Raw genomic sequence first — 18676 nt, 5'->3', positions numbered from 1 at the left:
CTTACCTTATCCTGGCTCTCGATTGCTTGGTACAGTTTGACATTGGAACCTGGCTCCATGAAGTCTCCAAACAGAACTGGCTGGGTGGGAATGACCTCCTCAAAAGTGGTGCCAAACTCCACCATCTTCTCTGTCATTAGGTTGTCAAACCAGCTCCGGTCCTCGTCGCTGACCAAGCGGTCACGGAAGACCCGGCAGCTCTCGTGGTACCACAGTCTCAGCAGGTGCTCTTTGTTCTGGTAGGAAATCCCAGCAAAACAGCCCCCATGAGAGAAGCAGAGAAGTGTTATGAGCATTGCTGTCAGCAAAGCTGGTTCCTGCCCAGCATGTGGCCAGCTCCACTCCCATTACAAGGCAACTGGAGCGGAGAAAGAACTGGGCGGAGGAAGCTGCTTTCCCTCTCAAAAACAACTCTTGTCAAAACAGCTGCTTTGCAGAGAGCTCATTACAGCATCAGTTTATATCCCTCTATTTGTCCATATGTCGGGCTTTCTTTGAGAGATTTAAATTTTATGTTCTTTGTTCTTATCTTTCACCAATTTGAATTAATTTGTACAGTTTTATTGTATGTTTTTTGGAAGATGCTTTTATTTAGCCACAGTAACCCCCTGCAACATTATAGGCTGGGGATGGTATGGCTGGACAGTGCCCAGCAGAAAATGACATGGGGGTACTGGTCAACAGCTGACTGAACATGAGCCAGCAGAGTGCCCTGGTGGTCAAGAAGACCAATGGCCCCTGGCCTGGATCAGGAATGGTGTGGCCAGCAGGAGCAGGGAGGTCATTCTGCCCCTGTGCTCGGCACTGCTGATGCTAAGCCTTGAACGCTGTGTCCAGCCCTGGCCCCTCAGATTGGGATGTTGAGACACTTGAGCTCATCCAGAGGAGGCAACGAGGCTGGAGAGGGGCTGGGAACACAAACCCTGTGAGGAACCACTGAGGGGGCTGGGGGTGCTCAGCCTGGAGAAAAGGAGACTCAGGGGTGACCTCATCACTCTCTACAACTCCCTGAAAGGTGGCTGTGCTCAGGTGGGGTTGGTCTCTTTCTCCAGGCAGCACTGACAGAACCAGAGGACACAGTCTTAAGCTGTGCCAAGAGAAATATAGGTTGGATATTAGGAAAAAGTTTTTTACAGAAGGAGTGATAAAGTGCTGGAATGGTTTGCCCAGGGAGGTGGTAGAGTCCCAATCCCTGGATGTGTTTAAAAAAACATTGGATGTGGAACTGAGTGCCATGGTTTAATTGAGGTGTTGGGGCATGGGTTGGACTTGATGACCTTTAAAGGTCTCTTCCAACCCTGTGATTCTGTGATTTCTGGTCTTGCCCTGGGTGGCAGGGCTGTGCTGATGGGAAGACTCACCTCAACCTTGCCAGGCTCAGCCATGAGCATGCCCTGGAACACCTTAGAGAGGTCTCTCAGGTTGAAGGTGTAATGTGACTTTGCTGGTGTGGGCAGCAGCTGGGATGTGATGATCGTATACACGGAGATCGTGGCATCGACTAAGGGCTCGTTCAAGTCCTTCACTGCATCTGCTCCCGCTGCAGAGACAGAAGTAGTCAGAGAGGATGTCAAGATGGTAACTCTGGGCTGAGAAGGTCTTTGTGGTGCAGGAAGGTGGCACTAAGGGGCAGAAGTGCTGGCTAGCACTTGGGCAGGAACACACTTTTTTCTGCTTTTTTCTCAGAGACAGTGAGGGACCTGTCCAAGCACCTGCTCCACTGCAGTGCACAGCTGCTAATGGGTTTATCAACTAATGTGAACCAGATTTGGGGGTGGAAGAATGCTTTACAGCCATTCTGTGGTGTGAAGAATTCATGCCCCCCAGGAACAGAGGAGGCACTGCCAGACAGGTAATTGATACCTACCTGAAATATTCCAGACAGGTTTTCCTTCTCCTTCCTTGCACTCCTGCAGTGAAATCTCAGCTACTTTTAAGCTAGAAGGTGTGAGTGCCCTCTTAGCTACACCCCCTGCAATTCATTATGCTCAGCAAATGCAAAGCCACTGAGGAATAATTTCTTATGCAATAGTCTGGCAAGATTTAAACACAGCTGCCAGTTTTAGAGCATAATCATTTTTTTCTCCCAATGAAGTTTTTTACAAATACTCCTGGAGAAGTAGAACCCTGTGACACCCCAGCATTTTGCACTTTTTTGCATGTTTTCAAAAATCCTTTAATTTCTTTCTAAATCACAGCTAGGTGTTTCAGTGTGCCCCTGAGATCACAGTCAGGTACTGATGCTTCTGCATATTGCAAGCACTCAGAGAGCTCTGCTTTGCTTCTCCCATAGCTGACTATTCTCACTCCTTTCTACTGGCAGATTTGCAGATGAGGGCATATTTGCAAAGATGATCCTCAATTCCCACCCTGTCAAGTATAAGAGGACTCATTTCACTCCAAATGAACCCTTTTTTCATGGTGGCTGTAGCACCATGCTCAGATCCACTCTGCTCAGCTGTCCACAGGCTGCAGCAGATGGAGAGTAACAGAAGGCTCTGCTTCCACAGAAGGCTGTTGTCTGGACAAGTGTCTGTCTGCTGAATGCACAGGTAAGCTGTGCCATGCTGTGCTCACCAGCTCGTTCTGTTTACAGTCCCCCTCCTCTTTCTGCTCTTACTTACGCACTGGATTTCTGTAACTTTTTTCTCCTAGGAGTCCATCTAAAAAAAGACAAAAAAATTAGTTCCAGCTTTACCTGCTGAGGTTAAGAATATCTGCATCACCCATCACAAACAAAATCCTCTTTGAAAGGCCCAGGCTATAGGATAACATAATGAAACTGTGAAAGGCAAAGCTGAAGTTTGCTGATTTGCACCAGCAGAGTTTGGCCCTGAGACTAAATAGGGTATGAACTCTCTGTTTGCTAAGCCTCATAAAACACTTTCCCTAAAGCATCTTTGAGTGACTACTGCAAGTTCCAGCTTTCAACACTTTGATCAGATCATCAATATTAATTGCTCCCCTTCCAAACTCCATTGCCATCAAGGTGACTTTCAACATGAGGAGAAGGTGGCAGTTTTCTGCAGGACTTACCCATCCAGCTGCCAAGAATGGTGGAGAAGATCTTCCTCTTGCTGCCTTCATCCATCTCAGTGAAGGAGAGGTAGTTGAAATGGCGAGTGAGGCGTGGAGTGACAGGATTTCTCCCCCCTCCAGGAGGTCCCATGGCACAGACGAAATTAATATCTACCAGCTTCTTAAAAGTACCTTTGAGAGTGCAAAATCAGGAATGATTTTGTTGTAGCTAAAATCCCTCACCACAGATCTCCAGGGCAGGTACACCTATCTAACAGGCCAGCTCTTGCCAAGAGCTCTGGCCAGGGATGTGGCTCGTACCGATCTGTTTGCGGTCGTACCAGCCGTGGTGGTCCATCCACTGCCGCAGCAGCTCGATGGGAGGCTGGGCTCCAAACTGCTCCAGCATGGGCATGTTCAAATCATCAATAAAAAATATGAAATACCGACCAACTGGAGGACCATACACTCCCTTCCGCCTGCAAGGACAGAACCCGTGTCAGGACACAGGAAAGGTACTTCTAACTCGATTCAAATGGATGATTTTTTTTCTCTGGATGCTTTCTGAGTCAACAGTTTTAGCTATTTTTTACACTTGATACACTCCTTTGTAAGGGCCTTTGCACCAAAAAGATCTGGAGCACTGGCTTCTCTCCAAGTGAAATTTTGTCTACTTATGCTCAATGCCAAGGAGTAAATGAGTGCAAATAAAAGGAAAGCTTGAGCCCATGAATTTGTTGGAAACTTCAAACCAGTGGCTGACCAGAGAGGTGAAATGGAAGCTGTTTACTGTGGGGAGTGGGATTGTGGGTGGGCAGCCGCATTTTCTCCCTTCATCACTTTCTGTAAAGATCCCACACCAGGGTTTGCAAACACCTGTGCTGTGAAATGTAGTATTTCTGGAATAACTAGAATTGGAGCAACTTTTACCGACCCTCACTAATCCTTCTCACTTCCTTGCCATTATAACAAACTATTATTGGTGCTCACAATCCCAGCTCAGATGTGCTGTGTGTCCTACATGTTATCCACAGCTATCCGTGCTCAGGGCCTCTTCAGGTCTTGGGGTGAAACTATATAGTCAAGGTGATAGAAACACTGAGCTCAGGGATACTGCCTTTGCACACAGAGAAAGGAATCTTGCCTCTTATCCAGTTTGCTGTCGATGAGATCCTGGGTTTGGTTAGAAGAGGTGCGTGCTGAAAACATCAGGAAGTGGGCGATGTATTTGTTAGGCAAGTTCTTCAAGAGCTTGTCAGCAATTGTGAGAGTCTTCCCTGTGCCAGTGGGACCAATGCAAAGAACCTAGAAGCACAATCAGCAATGCAGCATGATCATAGGCAGGCAGCCTATTTTCCAGAACTCTGACACTGGCTGGAGGAAATGCAGCCAGAAAAGAGGTTACTGCTCTTTTAGGCATTTGAAGGTTGGGAGAGGGTGTCTTGGACTTGCTTCTTCAGTAAGGTCAGCTGCCCAACACCAAAATCTCTTGGTGTGGATGGAATCCAACCAGAGAAGTACAAAATGGAACTGTAGGAAACAGGTAAAGAGGGATGGTCATGGGCTATCTAGCAATTGCTGCATTTTGGTTGAACAACTGTGTGTTGATATCCCTTTGGGGTGCTGCCAGGGTGCCTGGGGACTGAATGGATAACTCTTAGTGCTTAAGAACAGATTTGGTGCAGAGAAATACAAATCCATGGAAGTGGGATATAATCTCAAAGTATTAGGCAGCTGTTAAGTTCTGACTGCACTGGGAGAAGAAGAGGTTGAATCAAAAATTCAAAAACAAGGCTGGGCACGTACTGGCTTATAGTTGGTGAGCAGCAGCTCCAGCAGATAGGCCATTCGAACTGTGTTCATCGTGGGCACAATAATGTCACAGAAGTTGGTGTCTGGAACCATGGTGAACGTTGCTGTAGCATCCAGCCACACCTCCCAGTGTACCTGCAAGATTGGAGTCTGCTTAGAGGGGGCATCTATCCCTTCTACGAAAAGGAAAACTATTTCTGCTATTTTCCCTGTCACTGCTCCTTGTGTAATAGCTCAGATTCTGAAGAGAAATTCAGGTTTCCAGCCCCTCTGTTGAGCCTTGCCACCCTTACCTTTCTGTATGGAAATGCTGGGAGTGTTTGACTCATTACTTTTGGGAGGGACAGAGCCCAAGACTTAGAGATCATTGCCCCAGCAGCAACACATCTGCCCGGCCTTCTGAGAATTGGGATCAAAGCTGGATGGAGCACTTGTGACATCTGCAAGAACAGGAATTCTGCCCATGGTAAAGGGCCAAAGGGGGCTTATCTGGGCTCCTGTCTTCCTGTTCTGTGCCATCACCCATGTCACACTCAGAGGCACATGAGGTTTTCTACTTGTACAAGATATGGATCTCTTGTGCTAGACTGAAGCTGCAGATAAGCCTCCCAGAGGCCACTATACAAATGAGATAGAGCTTCTGCCAGGGCAGTGCTGGAGAATACAGGAGAAATCTGCATTCCTGACCACCCCATGTGGCCTTCCCAAAGAGACCACACTGGTACCTTCTGTTAAGCACCTTACAGTCATGTAGGGTTCTTTGTTTCATTTTAGGAAGGGGAAGCATTTTCCTTGCTTCCTAAATTCCTTTTAGTCCAGAGTCTGATGACTGTCAGTCAAAATGACCCTGACATGCCCTACACTGCTGTCTCTTGTGAAAAAGATGGAATATTTATCTGCCTTGCTGCTATTCCAGACTCTGCTGCACATAGCTCTTCTGCTGCTGTTCACTGCTTTCTAACACAGACAGCTCTATCCATATGAGCTCCCTCCTGTCCTCCAGCAGCCGCACCTGTGCCACCCCCCACTTTTCTGAGCACTGACAGAGACACACAGGTCTCAACTGACCAGCTCTCAGCTCAGCTTTGAAAGATCTGGTTCACAGCTCTGAAGGCAAGAAATTGCCTTCTTGAGTCAATGAAAAGCCTAATTTTGATTTAAACATACCTGTTTGCTTCCCATAGGCCTTTCTTCTTTGCCCTTAATGAGAAAATCCTACCAAATCCTGTAGGACTGTGTCACTTCCTGGTCCCTCCTCCTAAATTACTCAGCTTGGAATTAAAAGTTAAATATTTTACCTCTTTATGGACATCCTCATCATCTTCTTCAGTACTGCTAAGCCCAGCATCATCCAGTTTGTAGTCATAAACCAGTCCTTCTTCTGGGAAGAGTAAGCGGATCTGTGAGAATAAAGCTGTGATGAACCTGGCTGCCATTCAGCTCACTTCACAGGAGGATTTGCACGACTTCAAGGAACGCTTTACTAATGGGATGCTACCCAGGCCAGGGGGCTCAGGTCTCTCCCAGAACTTCCAGCTCCAGGGGTCCCAGTGAGAGAGTGGCATACCAGATGCCCACAGGAAGTCCATCCAAAGCCTCCAGGAGTAGCCTCACGTTTCTCTTCACAGAGAAAAGCAAGGCACAATTCTTCCCAAGAATATTTCTGGAATTCACATTCTCTGAACCTCAGAGAAAGAAAACACAACTCTTATCATGTGCTGTGCCTGTGTTTGTGCAAAAGTAGAATGCAATATTAAAGATTGTTTATCCAAAGTGATGGTGTTTTGTTTTCTTGGACTATCAGGGCCAGGAGTGTGTGTGTGTCGGGACTGTCAGGTGACAGTCCCAAGATTCTGTGAAGTGTGAGAGTTGTGTGCAGGGTTGAGTGCTTGGCAGATTCAGTTTTAGATGTATAGAACAATATAGTATAATAAAACAATTAATTAGCCTTCTGATATCAATGGAGTCCTCCTCATCATTCCTCCATTGTCAGGGCCCTCTCAGCATTGCAATATCCAGGCACTCAGCTTTGATCCCCATTCCTCGCTACTAATTTCTCTACAATGAGAGAAGATCTGCTTTTTCTTTACTCACCCTTTCCTTTGACATCTTCTTCCTGAGCCATGAGCTAAAGGCCTCACGACCTTGGGAATCTCCAGTAGCTCCCACACTCCAGATCAAGGCAAATATAAACCAAGGCTCAATCAGCTCACCCATACGAGCCATCTTCTCCCGGGGAATTGTTTTAAGTCCCTTAGAACCAGAGACAAGTAGAAGAAAAATTCTCAGGTATAATTATGGCACACAAACCCCAGACTCCTCTTAATTTGCTCATAATTCTATTCAGCTTCTAGTTTTTCCTAGCCAATTTTTCAGAGGCCTTGTTAATATATTATGTGGATTAAAATTTGTTGTTTCATTGGTGTACTTGAGAGACTCCCTTTGCTGAACTAACGTCACTCAACAGGAGATGGGAAAAGAATTTAGTCTTAGGTTTTTAATCTGAAAATTGTCCAGCCTTCTTCAATACTAATTCTCAAAGGACCTGCAATCTGAAGTGCATCACTGCTCAACTCTGATCTCTGCTTTCCCCTCATTCTCCAATTCCCTCTATATAAATAAAAGTGAACCTCTACCCTCCAGCCTGGTAGGCACAGAGCTTATCTTGTATTCCTTCAGTGGGCAGAGCATAATCCTTCCAGGTTTACCTGTGATTTGCTGGATGCTGTATTACCTTCTGCCACATAGATGAGCTACAGCATGATCTTTCTGCACCAACATCTTGTTCTCTGGTGACTAACCCTTTCCATGACTTAGTGTCCTTAAGAGTTACAGACACAAGGAACAGTGATAGAGGTAGGAAAATCTACCTTGATGGGAATGAAAGGCTGATACAAACATTCCAAGAGCACGAGGAGACTCATTGTGAGGTTACCATCTGTAGAAGTAATTATCTCCTTCACAGAGCTTCGTAAAAAGTCGATGGACTCCTGGAAAGACAGGCAGGGACAGCTCAGTGTCACCATCCAGCACAGCTGTCTTTGGTTTTACCTGCTTGTTCACCTCCATCATGTTGTGTTTAGCAGGGAGACTGTGACTGAGAATGCTGTTTCCAACTGTATCCCAAGTACCACCATTTTTTACTGGAGAAAAGCAAGACAAGCCCTTTGGTTCAGTCTCAACACCAAGAAACCTCTGGGCCTCCCTTTTGCTTCTATGCAACAGTTACATGCATCTTGTGCTATCGCTGCTGTAAAATGGTTTGCTCCCTTTAGAGCCTTCCTTTGTAGCTCCAGGTTCTTCATTAAAATAATGGCTTATCAGCAGAGTAAAAATAACAAGACTTGTTTGTACAACCTTCTCCCTGGAGGGACTCCACTCTAAGCTAGTGAACTGCACTAGGGATGATTTTGTCCAGAAGATAATTTTAAAATGAAATAAAACCAACTACAATGACCAATAAGACTTAGTCACATCTACAGAGATCAGTGAGTAACCTGTATTAAAGCCACAAAATACACAGAGAAGTTTCCATGATAGATATTATGGTAGGAAATGTTCCCACAATGTCATCTAAATCCAGGCCTTGACATGTCTGGACTGGTTGATGATCAAGATGACATGGAAAGGCTGGAACAGAACAGAAGCTCACCTGGAGGAATCTCCTGAAGAGAGATGCCAGCTGGGGTGCGAAGCGTTGCATGACTTCTGGCACATTTTTCAGCCAGCATTCAGTGAAAGGGTCTAGCCCCAAAATGCTGGGTTCCAGGTAAACCATACCACAGCGGGAGACTGTGGCAGGGGAAGCAACAGCCAAATCCTGGACTTCAAACATCATGGTCATGCCCTAGAAATTAGAAAAGAAAAGAAAGGATAAGGACCTGCTCAGTTTTGATACGTATTTCAGTGCAGGGAGGAAGGAGTACAGACTACATGCAGCAAAAGTGGGAGGGATGAGTTACCTCTGTCATCTTGATGATTTCCCCTGAGCTGAGGCACAGCTTCTTATTGTCATCAAGTACTGTGTTCATGTTCTCAATCCACAAAGCATCCACTGGCCCATCAAACATGTACCACTTCTTGCTGGAGTCACTGGCCACGGTTCCCCGACGCATGAGTGTGGAGAAGATCCCGTCTGTCCTGAAAGGCAGCAGGAAAGCAGGGCTTGGCCCATTCTGGTTTTGCTGAAATACATGGCAAAGTTCCTTCCACAAAAGGCAATCTTATCCTGCTTCATATGTCTCTCTTATCCATGAGCTGCAGAAAGGTGCACCTCATTCTTTTTTTTACTGAGACACATCTCAGCCTGAGTGACATCACAAAACAACTTCTTTGGGCATCAGGATCTGGAATTCATTTAACTATAAGATGTCAAGCTTCCCTTTAACATCTATGTCCTCAGTGAAGAATAAAGAGGCCTTGCTAGCATCCAGTTCAGGTTACAGGCAGATCATCTGCTCTCTGGAGGTGCCTCTTTTTTTCTCAAGGTTAAAAGGATAAATCCAGGCTAAAGAGCATGACCCTACCCTCTTTATAACTGAAGTTCCCCATCCTCAGCTGCCTGTGAACCCGGGTGATGCTGGAGCTGGTGACCAGGAGAGCAGACACATGGAATGCTGGCTGTTGACAGCAAGAATTTAATCTGTACATGCAAACCTTGAGCACAGTTTCCATTCAGACCCTGGACTCAACTCCTGCTATTAAATAATTATTTGTTATTTTTATAGTACTAGTGAATTCCAGGGTATTGTTATTGAGATGAAGGGAAAACAGTCTGTTCTAAAGCTCAGCTGATTAAAGCAGATGGATTTGTCTGTAAATATATTTTACACAATTGCTGTATTTTTCTTTTTTGTCACATTGACATGCCCATGTAGAGTCACATCATAAATAAACTGTTGAGCTTAATTTGAGCTCCTATAAAATGTCCTTCAGCAAATACGTACCACATCCTAAGCTGGGAAGCTCTGGTCACAGAATCAGTAATGGTTAATGGCTTGCACTTTTCCTAGAGGTAGTTAGTTTTATATATGTTTAATTTCCCTCATTTTACAGAACATAGTTATTAGTTTTGCCCTGAGACAAGTGCTGGCTGACAGGGCCAAAGGGAGATTCACACTACTTCTCACATCCTAGCTTATGGATAAAGTGAGCTGCAAAGTCAACCTCAGGTCACATATGGAAACACAAGCAGTAGGACCTGACTATAAAGAGGCCAAGTGGGCTATTGGTTCTTGTTCCCAAACCATGTAAGCAAGCAGGAGCCCTGGCAACAGCAATGAAATTTCTCTTTATGTCTCAAAGTCATTCCTCATCACTCAAGGATACCAGAGTATTTATACAGAACAATTCAAGTGCGCAGTACGGAGGTCACTTTTCTTCAGAAGCAAAGCAAGTTCTTTTAAGCTGCTGTATCTTAGGAGCAGGGGCATGTGCTCCAAAGCTATTGAATTATTGTTCTGCAGTTAATGCTGTGAGCTGAGCTGCAGGAACTGTCTGGGCATGTGCTGGCAGTCGGGCCAAGTGTACAATGAGGGATGTCAGCTTAAATCGCCGTGACTGGCTATTGTAGCTTGGTGGGGATAAGGACTTGATCTCTTCTGGTTTTGTGCCACCACCCCAAACGGTTCTCAGCCTTGGAGAGAAGACGCTCAAGACCAGAAAAGTGTTTTCTGTCTGGAAGAAAGGAAAGAAGGTTTTGTACTTTACCATTCATGCGTTAGCAAGTTGAACTCTCCATAAAGCTGGCCCATTGTGATGGATTTGGGATTCAGTACAAAGTAGCGGACTTCTTCGTAATTCCCACCACTGGCTGCAGGCTGACCTTTCAGTGATGTCATTGCAGCTGCCAGGACTTCATAACTCTGCAAAAGCAGGACAGCCAGAGACTTAACTGCCATGGCTCCAGAGCAACAAAGCCACTTGCTCTTACAGCGACTGCATTCAAATGCAGTGAGAAAAGACACATAGTGAAGGGTATCATAGTATGGAGACCCTTGACTGAAATAAAAGCTCAGAAATTAAGCACTCCATATGCAGTGGAGGAGGAAGTTAGATCTGTGGAAGAGGCCTAAAGCACCTAGAGAGGTCAAAGTATATCTCAACCTTAGAAAGAACTAATGAGCAGAACTAATGAGCCTCAGTCTAATCTCACAGCTCAAAAGTGAACCAGTAATATACCTCCCCGTGGCTATAAATTATTACTAACAGGCAGCATCTTTGTGTCCTGACTTCTATCTGAGAGAAGCTTTAAATGCCAGTATGGGTCTTCTGTGAAACAACCCACTGCATCACTAGGTAGGTGATGGTTTGCTGGGGCCAGCACAGTGTCTCACCCATACCTTTGTCTTCCCAGAACCTGTTGGTCCCACCAGCATCAGGCCGTGACGAACTACGGTGGTCTCGTACAGCTGGATGCATTTAATCACAAAACCTGTACAGGAAGATGATGCAGAGTGGGCCTGGGCACACACCTCTTTCCTAGGGCAGCATGCTGGACTAAAAGCCCAGGTCCAGAGGGAGCTTGTGGAGAGCCTTTCTCCTCACCATCAACATCCTTCAGATTTGCCTGGATGCAGGATTTGCGGATGGCCTCTTCCAGGATGCCATAATCAACAGGCGTTTCTTTGATATTAGGAAACAAATCTGAGACAATACCATTGAAGAGCTTGAGGTCATCCTGCAGGAATTTGGGTACGTTGGCATCCCTAATAGCTCGCAGGCAGATCAGCTCCTGCAAGGATTTGAGAATTCAGGACTTCAGAGATCTTTCCTCTAGTATGAGGCTGCAGAAAAGGCTCCATAATCTATGTCAGTGTGAAATACAAGCATGGTTACCTCATCCATATCAGGATTCTCTCTTTTGAGATTGCCAGCTGTTGAGATGACGGTCTTCACAGCTCTCATCCCAAAGTCATAGTGATCCTGAAAAAGGCACAGAGGAAATAGTATCATCAGACAGAGGAGCACCATCTTAAAAAGTAAACTTAGGCATGCACTCAGCTAACAGTTAAGAAAAGAAAAATGACATGCCTTCAGAACAATTCCTCCTTCATCCAACCCTATTCTCAGTAGCCTTCAGCCAACTAATTAGTCCTCAGCTGTACAGTCTATGAATGAGGAAGATGAGAATAAGTACACAATGAAAAATCCTAGATGGAAGGAAAAGCAGGCAGGGCTGTTTATCTAAACTGTCCTGTCATTGTAATCCTAAATAGGATTTAAGGTGAATCCAAGTCTAGCCACAAGAGCAGAAATGAGGGAGGGAAGGGAAGGGGAGAGAGAGAAACAAAGAGAGGAAGGAAGAGAGGAAGAGAGGAAGAGAGGAAGAGAGGAAGGAAGTGTCGGAAGAAAGGAAGTGTCGGAAGGAAGTGTCGGAAGGAAGTGTCAGAAGGAAGTGTCGGAAGGAAGGAAGGAAGTGTCGGAAGGAAGGAAGGAAGGAAGTGTCGGAAGGAAGGAAGGAAGGAAGTGTCGGAAGGAAGGAAGGAAGGAAGTGTCGGAAGGAAGTGTCGGAAGGAAGGAAGGAAGGAAGTGTCGGAAGGAAGTGTCGGAAGGAAGTGTCGGAAGGAAGTGTCGGAAGGAAGTGTCGGAAGGAAGTGTCGGAAGGAAGGAAGGAAGGAAGGAAGGAAGGAAGGAAGGAAGGAAGGAAGGAAGGAAGTGTCGGAAGTGTCGGAAGTGTCGGAAGTGTCGGAAGGAAGGAAGGAAGGAAGGAAGGAAGGAAGGAAGTGTCGGAAGGAAGTGTCGGAAGGAAGTGTCGGAAGTGTCGGAAGTGTCGGAAGTGTCGGAAGTGTCGGAAGGAAGTGTCGGAAGGAAGTGTCGGAAGGAAGTGTCGGAAGTGTCGGAAGTGTCGGAAGTGTCGGAAGTGTCGGAAGGAAGGAAGGAAGGAAGGAAGGAAGGAAGGAAGGAAGGAAGGAAGGAAGGGTGGGTGTAGTGACCTTTCTGAGATATGCTATCAAGGCACAAGGCACCAAGAAAACGTGGATACTTCATGCCTAGGCTGGGAAAGTCTCACATTTCAAAAACAATCTTGGACATTAAGGCATCTACCTGGGAACTGAGCTGTTCTGACAATAGTTTGAATGTTGTGGTGATCTTCTTTGCAAGGACTTTGGCTTCATTAAACCCAAAGGAGTAGAGTGAGATCTCAGCAATCATGGAGTAATCTGGGACCATCATAGCCACAGGACGAAAGAGAGCCTGGAACACACAGATCCAACACAATGTTCAAACCACTGCCGTTTCTTGTTTTTTTCCCCAGCAAACTGAAAAGGCTGAGTATCCATTCCAGACTGTTTAGAGGACACAAGATTAGTGTGCCTGGCAGCTGTCACTGCAGCATCCCTGCAGACTGCATCTGAACAGTGCCATTTCCTTACACGTGGTTCAAATCTCAAAGTGATCCTGGAGACTCTCCAGAAGCATCACACCCTAACTCTTGTCATGGACACACTGGTGGGTCCAGGTAGCACCCAGCACCTTTATTGCCCCTCTTCTCTCTGTCTGTGCAGCCTGCCCTCCTTACCTTCAGGTTATCGGGCAGCTCCGTGCGCCCAGCATACCCTGGGTTCATTGTGACAAACACTGCACAGGATGGCATCAGTGGGATCTCTGTGCCTTCAAATATGAAGGTTTCCACCTGGAAAATTAAAAATATGATCATCCTTGAAGAACAGAGTCTGACCTGCAAACTAAATAGTGTAGCAGAATCTTCCAAGAGGAGAACAATAGCTTTTAGTTGTTAAATTATAAAGCACAAACACACACAGCTGCCCACAACAGTAGTGACTCAATCTGGTCCCATTGCAGGAACCCAGTATTACCAGCAATATTTTTCCCTGTATACAAGACTGGGCTTGTGGAAGATTTACTGATAGGTTAAAATTTTCCTTTTTTTCTTTTAAACTCTTGAACAGACTTCTATCCCTTCAGCTGTAAACAAACATCTTTCCATTTATTTTGCACTAGAGATCAGACCTGAATTAATTCATGGCAAAGAGGGCAAAGAGAAACCTAAATCCTTTTTAAAGCTGTGTAGGTAGTAATTTCAGATGGGGGATAAAGTAATGCAGAAGAATTTACAGAGAGCAAGTTTCTAATTCCAAGCCAAAGTCAAGGAGATTCAGGTCTTAACCCTTCTGGGCCTCCAGAGAACAAAGCAGAGGCTGGCTGCTAGAACGGCTGACAGCTGAATCTCCATTAAAAACAACAGTTCACAACAATTCACTTTACAATGCAACTCTGTGTGCACCAATATGGGTTTTTCTATATATACTGGGTTTTGTGAATCCACCAAAGGTTGGTTAACACATTTAGACAAATTTGGTGCTGAGCAACTCATGTCAGAACACTGACTGCCTTTATCACAGCTCCAATTTTGATCAGCTCAGTGGATCTGTATCAGAATGTCTCCCACACCAAAGCCTGCTGGCACTACAGCTCAAGCTGAGAGGTACTTCAGCCTGTAAGAGTGTGGGCAACTCTGGCAGCATAGACTAAGGTGAAGTTAAAAATTCCCCTGAGGATGTTGACTGTAATGGACTGATGTGATGTGCCATAGTTAGGACATTGTTCAAACCTCTCCTCAAGGATGTCTGTTAAGGGTTGCCCCTGAGAAGTGAAGCTTGAAGGTGTATGCAGAGACAAGGACTTGCCTGAACTAGCTCAAGTGGAGATTTTTTTGCCTGCCTTTGCATCCACATGTGCCTTACATACCCTCTGCTGCTGTGCTTTCTGGATGGTTGTGATCTGCTGGGCCACCACCGACAGCACCTCGATGTCGATGCGGTTGAACTCATCGAAGCAAGCCCAGGCACCAGCACTGGGCAGGGAAGGAATAATGGAGGGAGTCAGGAACACCACCAAGGGGCAAACTTGCAGTCAAAATTTCTAAAAGTTATATATCCATATACTGGGTGGGCATAACAGAGACTGGAAGTGAACTCAAAAGCGCCCTAATGTCCCATGGCAAACAGTGACACAGCCACTGTGTCCTGGCTCAGGGGACACCCCAGCTGTGATGAGAGCCCATGGCAGTATCCAATCCTAGAGCCTGGGACAAATTCTCCATGTTACACATTTGAGCTTTAAAGAGGTGTCATGTTGAGTTCCTGGTTGGTACCTGAGCTGTAAGTGCAGCACATACAGTTTAGACAACACTTACGTACATTTTTCAGAATTTGGAAAACTATATATAAAGCTGGAAGCATGCATATGAGGATGGTGATCTTCCCACAAGGCATGGCTTAAGAAAGAAGTTAAATTACTTACAAAGAAAACATCTGAGAAAAGAATATCAGCTTTTGTTGGACTAACTAATTCAGATTCACCAGTGTGCAACAGACTAATTGGACCATCTCTGTTTGAAATGTAGAGAAGAGAGAAGCCTCTCTGAGAGGATCCCTCAGGGCTTAGAGCAGTCTCTCTTGGCTGCTCAATTCTGAATACTCTCAGCAGATTCTCTTCTTCTTAAGATTAAGCAGCTTGTGGGCTGAATCTCAGTCCAAAATGGATGATATTAAAATAAAGGCCAAAGCTGCAAACATTTGCACAGGTGGATTAGTGCATTATGGATTAGTGCAAAGCATTTTAATTTTACCTTAAACGAACAAGGATCTCTTTTTATCTCTTTTTTTTTTTTTTTATAATTGGATCAACTGTTCCTCCTTTCTGGCTGGAATTTTGTAACCTTGCTCATTCTGGAAGTTAGTAACCCCCTTGGCTAGGGCTTTTTTTTGTTCTTTTAGGCTACTATGAAAAATACCCACCAATTCCCAGTGTGCAGCATCCCTCAATAATGACACTCAGCATTTCACTGTACCTGGCTAGTCCCTTAAAAAACTTGCCCATTGCCATAAAGTCAAGTTGGTCAGAGCAGTTGAACACTACAGTTTGGATTGCCAGTGCTTTGCCCAGGTCTTTTGTTGTTTCTGTTTTGCCTGTTCCTGCTGGTCCTGCAGGTGCTCCTCCAAATTTCAGGTGCAGAGCTCCTGTAAGTGTCAGATAACACCTACAACAAAGAAGAGGCCAGATGACAAAAAAAAGCATTTGTACTTCTGATTTCAGCAAGGAGACATATGATCTATACAGCTGGAGACAAGGACGAATCCATCATTCATTACTCTACAAAACTGCTTAGATATGCAGCATTCTGCAAAGGAGTTAGAGCTATGTGGCCTTGATTAGTATTCATAGGGGCCTGCATGGATAAATCCTTCTGCCCCTGGCTACAAATTCATTCTGCAGAAAAAGGACAGTTACAAAAGGGTAAAACTATTATTTCTGCTGCATATTCTAGAGCACTAGCTGGTTTCTAGAAGAGCTCCTTAGCTATCAGGTGGGCATTTTATATGAGAGCACTACATTAAGAATTAGGAGAGTGGAAGCAATCAGTCTGAGCACTGCCCACTTGCAATACAGTAGCAACCAATGCCAGGGTGCTCCTGTGCACTTGTCTCAAGTAGTCCTTTACTGTACAAATGGATTCTATTTACATACATCAAGATGTAGGACCTGAATGGTCAGATCCTTGGTTTAATCCTCTTCATCCAGAACAAAAAAAAAAAAAAAAAAAAAAAAAAAAAAAAAAAAAAAAAAAGAAAAGAGAGAAAAAGGTGCATTTGTTACCCAGAAATCAATGTCTTTACCTGTCAGTGAGGGGTGTGATAACCAGACGGCCAGTGTTGCCCAGATACTCATAGCCATAGATAAACTCAGCATTGACTGCTCTGATGTACAGGTCTCCCCTGGTCCAGTAGTATCTAATGGTGAGTGAACATGGCATCAGAAAGATAAACACTGCCTGGCAGACAAAGCAGCAGCTCACAAGATTACAGCCTGCAGGTTTGGAGACCTGATTGTCAAGGGATTTCCCTCTCGAGAGCAGAAAGGATAAAGTAGCACAACAGGGTGGACAGGAGTTCTCACAGGACCTGGGATCAAGCTTTGCACCCCTTGGGCAACAGCACAGACTTTCACAGTTAAACATCATGGTATGGGTTAGTTCCTATTGCCAAAGAGGATGCCATCAAAGCTAGGTCTGTCTCATACTCCTGTTTCCATTTGCCATGGACACAACTGATGGGTAAGGAGAATGGAGACTGGCCAGGGAAGCCAGGTGAGATTCAACAGCTGTGCTCTCTAACCTGAGCTGGGAGATCCACTCAAAATCGTTCATGCTCGTTACATTCTCCTCAATCAGCCTTGCTGCAACGTCCTTGGCATGCACCTCGATGACAATGAGAGCTGACAGCACTGCTCTCTGCATCTTGGACAGCTTCCCACGGACCAGGCCCACCAAATCTCCCAGCTGGGAACAAAAGGAAAGTACCCTGAAGCCATGCACTCTGTACCAACACAATGCAATCAAACTCAGGGCATGCTGAGCCTCAGATCATATGCTGTGCTCAGGCTACTTCTGCCTCTTTTTAGAAGTACAAATGGTTGCTCAGAAAGCAAATATTAGTCAGGGCTGGCTCAGAGCTGAGTTTTGCCTACACCATTACCATGTTCAGGTGAAAAGAATGAGTTAGAGCCAGTATGAAGTCCAGAGCTAATAACTCTCAGGTATTAGGTGTGATTAGATGCACAGAACTGATATGAAGGATGCAGTTTCCTCCACTGTTCAACACTACAGTTCTTTGCCTTTTGCTTCTTGGGTAATCCTGGAGAAGTTATCTTTCACCTTGTTATAGTGTTCAGGTGGTGATCACATTATCAATCCTGTATATTTTTTGAGGTTTATTATGACAAATACCCTAATAATTAAGAAGACAGCCTGTTTTATCACTTGTTTTGAACAGTGCTATGCAAAACTGCGTCTCTGTTTCCCCACCAGTATTGTCCTGGCTTTATTTATAACTTGTCTGAGGTCTGATGACTGAAAAGCCTCCACCTGGCAAAACCTCACCCTTACATTCATTTTCATACCTGAGCACTCAGCTGTGGGTAAAGCCTGCTGGATAAATCTCCAGCCTCCAGAGCTTCAGACACTTCCTTTGTCCAGAAAATCTGGCAGCCAGCAATGACCACTTGGCCAGGCCATTCCAAGACCCATTTGGTACGTGGAGTCTTAAAAAAGAAAAAAAAATAGGTGTGAGAAAGGGGGGAAAAAAGGTGCTAAGACTATTTATTTATGTCCTCTTGCTCCGAGAGGCATGCTTAACAAATCAGCACTGAATTCTTGTGTAAGAGGCCTTCCTTTTCATTCCCTTCTTCTTGCTGTGAAGAAATCACCTTCAGGCACCAGGTACAGCAGGTATCTTCTCTCCACTATGCCACTTGCAGTAACCAGTTACAAGTAGCCATTAGCAGGTGAAGAGCAGGAATCTGTGAGACCCAAAAGAATGTTTCCCCTCCTCTGGCCTATTCTAACTTTCAAATTTTCAGTCTGAATAAGAAAGAGTAACAGAAACATCTGAGGCCTCTATTTTTCAGCCTTTCTGAAAATAGATTAGAAATAGATTACCTAGATTAAAAATTTCAATTTTACACCAGCATAACTTTTATACAGAAACCAGAGCCATGATGCATCCCCTATGCACCAACTGAAACCAACAGTTCATGTGCCTTGATTACTTTTACCAGCCCTTAGCACACTGTGTGAGACATGAGAGCTGAAGCAGAAGATCCTTTCAAAGAGGAAGTAGTCTGGAGAGATGAATAGATATGGGCTTCATACAGGGTTGTTACATGCTGTAGGAAAGCTGTGAGGGAGTGTGCAGGGTTTGCATTCTGCTAAACCATCAGCTTTTTGCCCAGCTGCCCATTCTGCACTTACAGTCATACAAATGTATTAAAGGCTGTGTTTTGAAAGTGGAATAGAATAGAATAGAATAGAATAGAATAGAAT

General features: G+C 45.1%; 1 protein-coding gene across 1 annotated transcript in view; it reads right to left on the bottom strand.

The window, feature by feature from the left end:
- DNAH1 (dynein axonemal heavy chain 1) overlaps positions 1-18676 on the bottom strand; it is a 68274-nt gene that overhangs the window by 22966 nt on the left and 26632 nt on the right. Inside the window, exons 25-47 of the mRNA XM_058812670.1 lie at positions 17755-17895; positions 16971-17134; positions 16473-16586; positions 15647-15835; positions 14542-14647; positions 13352-13465; positions 12877-13026; positions 11668-11754; positions 11377-11563; positions 11172-11263; positions 10540-10694; positions 8793-8970; positions 8483-8677; positions 7701-7820; positions 6925-7083; positions 6129-6230; positions 4825-4965; positions 4163-4323; positions 3340-3497; positions 3037-3210; positions 2625-2663; positions 1362-1540; positions 6-236 (exon numbers count right to left, since the gene is read on the bottom strand). Of these exons, the coding sequence (XP_058668653.1) occupies positions 6-236; positions 1362-1540; positions 2625-2663; positions 3037-3210; positions 3340-3497; positions 4163-4323; positions 4825-4965; positions 6129-6230; positions 6925-7083; positions 7701-7820; positions 8483-8677; positions 8793-8970; positions 10540-10694; positions 11172-11263; positions 11377-11563; positions 11668-11754; positions 12877-13026; positions 13352-13465; positions 14542-14647; positions 15647-15835; positions 16473-16586; positions 16971-17134; positions 17755-17895 (3336 nt within the window). The remainder of the gene's footprint in view (positions 1-5; positions 237-1361; positions 1541-2624; positions 2664-3036; positions 3211-3339; positions 3498-4162; positions 4324-4824; positions 4966-6128; positions 6231-6924; positions 7084-7700; positions 7821-8482; positions 8678-8792; positions 8971-10539; positions 10695-11171; positions 11264-11376; positions 11564-11667; positions 11755-12876; positions 13027-13351; positions 13466-14541; positions 14648-15646; positions 15836-16472; positions 16587-16970; positions 17135-17754; positions 17896-18676) is intronic.

This window comes from Ammospiza caudacuta, chromosome 12 (assembly GCF_027887145.1).
Source record: "Ammospiza caudacuta isolate bAmmCau1 chromosome 12, bAmmCau1.pri, whole genome shotgun sequence".
Taxonomy (NCBI): Eukaryota; Metazoa; Chordata; class Aves; order Passeriformes; family Passerellidae; genus Ammospiza; species Ammospiza caudacuta.
Note: the sequence above shows the minus strand (reverse complement) of the source record. Positions and strands in the feature narration are given on the sequence as shown.